The 5,778-nt window shown below is 49.8% G+C and overlaps 1 protein-coding gene across 1 annotated transcript; it reads left to right on the top strand.

Moving 5' to 3' along the window:
• The first annotated feature begins 1,036 nt into the window (after positions 1 to 1,036).
• Positions 1,037 to 1,888, top strand: LOC106302653. The gene has a single exon (XM_013739117.1). The coding sequence runs from the start codon at positions 1,037 to 1,039 to the stop codon at positions 1,886 to 1,888; it is 852 nt and encodes a 283-aa protein (XP_013594571.1).
• Positions 1,889 to 5,778: the final 3,890 nt, after the last annotated feature.

Here is a 5,778-nt window from a genome sequence, read left to right as displayed (position 1 = left end):
CCAAAGGGACCTAAGACATGACTCGAGGCCTAACTTACGATTTCTTAACCAACAGCCCGTAAAGCACATGTCGGTTTACGCTTGGTCCGGAAGGGGAGATAAATGTCAAGTTTCCGCGGATAAATACGAAATTTTGAAGATAATTACGAAGATCGGAAAAAATGGAATATCTCCATTTTTATGCTATGGCGGCTTAAGGGCAGAAGAGGAAAGGCGTAAACCGACCTTGGAGTCAGTATATAAGGGGTCCTAGGCGAGAGGCGTGAGAGAGGAATTTTCAGAGCGAACTTAGCACTTAGAGCAATTAGGCATATTTCCGTTTTTGTTATTCGAGCTGCGACTCAACTAGGTTATTGCCGTCTTAGGGTTTTAGAACTAGGAATCTCGCCGACAGCTCTCGTAGCCCAGACTCTTACCTTGTTGTAACGCTCAAACGCGAATTCGGAATAAGATCTACTTTGCTCTCTTTTCGATTTCTTATACTTTATCATTGTCATTATTGTGTTCTGATTGCTTGGCGTGTGGTATTAGCAGATATCCGGGACCTCTGGGAAATTAGGGATTTCCTAGTTTCCTTATTTAAACGGAAATCGACAGTGTGAATTTCGGTTCCCACAAGTAGTAGGAGCCTGGAGAAGACTTCAGACGGCCTCTACAAGATTCTTCAGCATCGGGTAGAACCCCTGCGAGATTACACAGCCCGCTTCAACCAGGAAAAGGTGGCAGTTCCCGAGTGCAACATTCCTATCGCGATCTCTGCCTTCAAAAGGGGCCTGCTTCACGACGGGGGCCTGTACAAAGAATTAACCATGTATCCCTGCAAGACCATGGAAGACGTTTATCCCGGGCCTGGGCGCAAGTGAAGTGGGAAGAAGACGTCGCTAGCCGCGCTAAGGCCCAGCCGAAGCAGGACCAAAAGTCGGTCCGATCGGATCATGGAAATCGGGATGAAAGATCCTCCCAAAGAGCGACAAAGGACTCCAGGAACAGAAACCGGGGCAGGTTCCAGTACCGACCCCTGGAAAAGGGAGAAGGAATGTCGGTATCCACTTGGCCCGACTTCTCCCATCTCTCGATATCCACACCAGAGCTAGTCAACGTCTTGAGGCAGATGGACCAACAGGTCAAGTGGGCTCAAAAGATGAAGGCACCTGACTCGTTCCGGAACCCTGGCCTCTGGTGTGACTTCCATCGCAACCACGGTCACAAAACTGAAGACTGCGTCGCTCTAAGGATCGAGGTCAATGAACTACTCCAAAAGGGGCATCTCCGAGAATTCCTCTCAGAAAAGGGCAAGAACCATCTAAATAAAGAGGTCCGGGCGAAATCCGCTGGAGTTATACTCACCTCACCACCTCGCCAGGACCGAGTGATCCATGTCATATCCGGAGGTTCAGAGATAAGCGGCGTTAGTCATGCATCTGCCAAGAAAAGCACCCGCAACACCAACCACGGCCTGGAGACGACCACACCAAAGCGCTTGCTCCTAGGTACCGACGAAATAAGCTTCACGTCTAAGGAGCAGGAGAAGATCCTGGCTCCCCACCACGATGCCCTGGTCATCTCGCTCACCGTAGCAAACTGCTTGGTAAAAAGAATACTAGTGGACAATGGTAGCTCCAGCAACATCATCTTCGAGACTGCTTACCAGGACCTAGGGCTGGAGGAGAGCGCCCTGACGCGTAAGTTCCTGGTCGTCGACAGTCAATCAGCATACAACATTATCCTAGGAAGACCCTGGATTCACGACATGGGAGCAGTCCCTTCAACCCTTCATCAAATGGTGAAATTCCCTACACCCTGGGGCATCAGAATAATCAAAGGAGATCAAGAGAATTCTCGATCCTGCTACCAGACCACCTTAAAGGGAAAGACCAAGGTCTTATAGCAATTACAAAAGAGACCTCAGGTCCAGCGAACCCAGGGACCAGAGGTCAAGAGGTCTGGCGAATGGCGATCGGTTCAGAGGGCGCGGACCCCGAATCACGTGAAGGACCACCTAAGGACCGGTATCGACCGCTTTGCATGGTCTCACTCAAGGTCCTCCAAAGTGGTACCTATTCAGAAGACATGGACCTCGCAAGATCATCGTCCTCCACCCCGCATGGATCTCGCCAGCTACCAACCGATGGTCTCGCAACTAAAGAAGCGGGGCATAAGCAGCGGGAGGAGACCTCCTCTGAAATCATACCGGACGGATCTGGGGCAGAGGATACCCTGCCTACGGAGAACAAAGATACCTAGCCAAGCCAGAGTTCTTTAAACCTGGTCGCTCCGCTGGATGAATACGACTACCCATCTCATGACCGTGCTGAGAACCTTCATCACCAGGAAAGACTGGCCGCGAATCCCCAATAGCAAGAGAATCTATAGAAGCTGGGGCATGAGACAAGTCAATAAGCAACATGAGGAGACCTCCTCTGAAATCATACCGGACGGATCTGGGGCAGAGGGTACCATGCCAACGGAGAACAAAGATACCTAGCCAAGCCAGAGTTCTTAAAATCTGGTTGCTCCGCTGGATGAATGCGACTACCAATCTCATGACCGTGCTGAGAACCTTCATCACCAGGAAACACTGGCAGCAAATCCCCAATAGCAAGAGAATCTACAGAAGCTGGGGCACGAGACAAATCTCGGTCACGGTCCCCGGACCCAAGGGAGAAGCAGTGCCCAGCAATGGAGAGAGGGGTGACACGCCAAGGAAACACTCTTATAATCCTCAACAAGCCGACATGAAGTCCACCTCCCAGGAGGAAAGCGAAAAATGGGTCCACAGAACCCAGAGGACTGGTCCCGACCACGGAGTGCCGCCAGGGACCACAGCAAGAAAGAGGAATCCTCCAGCATGGGCACTCATCCAAATAGCGAAACAGAGCCTACGGGCTACATAACAAAGGTAAAACATGGCCTAACCACCGGGGTACCTCGCAAGCTGATGTCTTGTACGGTCTCCGGACCATGATTTTTATTACTTATTACAAGGTATAATTGCAAAAGTACTGCGATAGCAGGGAGCAAAAGTGCAAAAGTCCGGGAGCACCCTATAATATCCTGCTTCTCCAGACGTGGAAAGCAGCGTAAGCCTGGCACTTGGATTTTCACCCATACCAGCACCCTCTAAGTCTGATAGTGGCTTCCTGTAGAAGCAGTGTGCAACACGGGAACTCGATAGTAGCCAGCTTCCGAGCGGCAGAATACGAAATCCCTACATGTACCGATAGTGGCCTCACCTAGGATGGCAGAATACGGTCCCTTAAAACCAATATCCCGGGTTCTGAGAAAGAACTTCGGGCTCAGAAAGGCCTCAAGGTCAAGAACCCATAGGTTCCTAAAAACCCACATGTTCCTAAAAATGACCTCAGGGTCCAAAGACTACGAGTCCTATCAAAAACCTCAGGGTCCAGAAGCCATGGGTTCCTTAGAAACAACCTCCGGGTCCTGAACCCATGAGTTTCCCAAGCGATCCTAGGGTCCAAGGCATAGGGAACCAGCCAAGAATTTAAAAGACCGAGGGTTCCAGGGAATCCCAACACCTAAAGCCCACACGGCTCGGATCTTGCAAGAAGATCCTCAAAGAGTTTTCTCCGCACCAATGCTTAGATTACTCGCGCAGTATTCATCAGCTCTCTAATTCATCTCCGTGAATCAAGCTTCGAAACCCCGAGATCATTCCGCAACCTGCAAAGAAGGGGCAATCACAGAAGCAAAGCCAAAACTCCGGGCTTAAAGGACGAAAGGTCCATCAAGAACAGAGGACAAGGTCGACAACAAGCAATCAAGAAAGACACAAATCCGAAAAGCATTCTGAAAAAGCCACAACAGGGCCATTGTTTAAAACACAACAAAACAAAAAGGCACATGGGCCTGATTCAAGGTCTTAAACCCTCACCAAGGGTAGTTACAAAATTAAAAGAGACCCCTTCATAGGGCCAAGAGTTCATAGGATAGAGATTGGAATCAGCTGGTAGGAGGGTCATCAGCAGTGGGCTCCGGCGCCTTCTCTGCCTCCATGTCGCCATGGACCTGCGGTTCACCCTCAAAGGAAGGAGTGGGGAGTCCTAGAAGCTCGGCCTCAGTGATCTTCACCATTTTGTACTGCTCCAAGATGTTCGCAGGATCCCAACTGTCGGTCTGGCCATTGAGCCACTCCCGCATCAGCTCCCATTGAGCCACGACCTTGGCACCATTCACCGCCATCGCCTTCTCTGCTTCAAAGGTCTCTGCAGTATCCTTCAGATCGTTCAGATCCTCTTCCCTGTTCTTTAACTGACCCCTCAGAGAGACATTCTCCGTTGCTTCCAGTGCTCCTACTTCCTCCTGGTTCCTCACCTTGAGCCTCAAAGCCCTAATCTCCTTATCCTTGGCTAGGGAAACATCCTTTTCCTCGCGCAGCTGGGAGGCCAGAGCATCCATCTCAGCTTTCGTGGAAGCCGCACCTACCATCCTCTCCCCAAGATGGAACAATTGAGACGCGACCTGCCCATCAGATTTAATCAATAAACAGAACCAAAAGATCAAAAAGTCATATGGAGCATTACCTGAAGAAAGTCACCCTGAAGCGACTGAATGGCCACGGAGGAATCTTCCTCTGACGCCAAGAGCACTGGAGTCGAAGGAAATACCTTCGTGTTAAGGTTGGTAAGCACTGTGCAAGAGCATCCATCTCGGCTTTCGTGGAAGCCGCACCTACCATCCTCTCCCCAAGATGGAACAATTGAGACGCGACCTGCCCATCAGATTTAATCAATAAACAGAACCAAAAGATCAAAAAGTCATATGGAGCATTACCTGAAGCAAGTCACCCTGGAGCGACTGAATGGCCACAGAGGAATCTTCCTCTAACGCAAAGAGAACTGGAGTCGAAGGAAATACCTTCGTGTTAAGGTTGGTAAGCACTGTGGTCCAATCATAAGAGGCAGAAGGAGAAGAGCCCGAAGCCTTGGATTTGTTCTTAGAAGAAGAAAGAGCAGTAGCAGCAACCGTAAGACGTTTGCTGCTCCTGAGAAACTAAACCTCATCGTCATCGACAAAGGCAGTTCGCTTGGGAGCGGATTTTCTCGCAGACATCACCTCAAGATCCTTCTTGTACTCCGCTAACGCCTCGTCACGTTTGGATCCTGACATCTCACCTAAAATGCAAAAGCAAATCCAATCAATGACTATAAGGGAAAAATGAAAGAGAATGAAAGGCTTACCCCAGAAGCTGCAACGCATTAACGCCGCCTTGCTTACGAGAAAAGGAATCTGGCGTCGCTCGATAGGAAGCCTCAACACCCACTCTATGGTCTCCCTCCCGGAAGAGTAGTCCACACGAGGCAAATCTGCATCAAGAAAACAAGAGACTATCAATACCTTCTTCGCCTAATTGGACCTTCGTGACTCCTACAGCTAGCCTACCCTCTAGTTGCCATATAGGTAAAATTCCTGGAAGTCACATGAAGGCAAACTTCTCAGTCCAGTTTCCAGCAAAAGCTGCAAGACGCTTCCTCTCTCTCTTAGGAATTTCCCTAACAGGAGTCTCCTTGCCCCGAGGACGAAGATAGTACCTCCATTCTGCGCCGCTTAAAGGAGAAACAGAATAAGAGCACAAAACCTCAGCCACCCCGATTACGAGCCCTTGGAGATCGCCCAAATTTTGTAAGGCTATCAAAGTTCTCCAAGCCGGAGGGTTCAATTGACCTGGGAAAATCTCCAAGGTTTCCGATATCTTGGCCACCAAAGAAGGGACTCGATCCATAAAACCTGACTCGAAGTAACCCTCGTATACAGGAACTT

The sequence above is a fragment of the Brassica oleracea genome, chromosome C7 (genome assembly GCF_000695525.1).
Source record: "Brassica oleracea var. oleracea cultivar TO1000 chromosome C7, BOL, whole genome shotgun sequence".
Taxonomy (NCBI): domain Eukaryota; kingdom Viridiplantae; phylum Streptophyta; class Magnoliopsida; order Brassicales; family Brassicaceae; genus Brassica; species Brassica oleracea.
The sequence above is the reverse complement of the archived record's forward strand: the minus strand, read 5'-3'. Positions and strand labels throughout refer to the sequence as shown.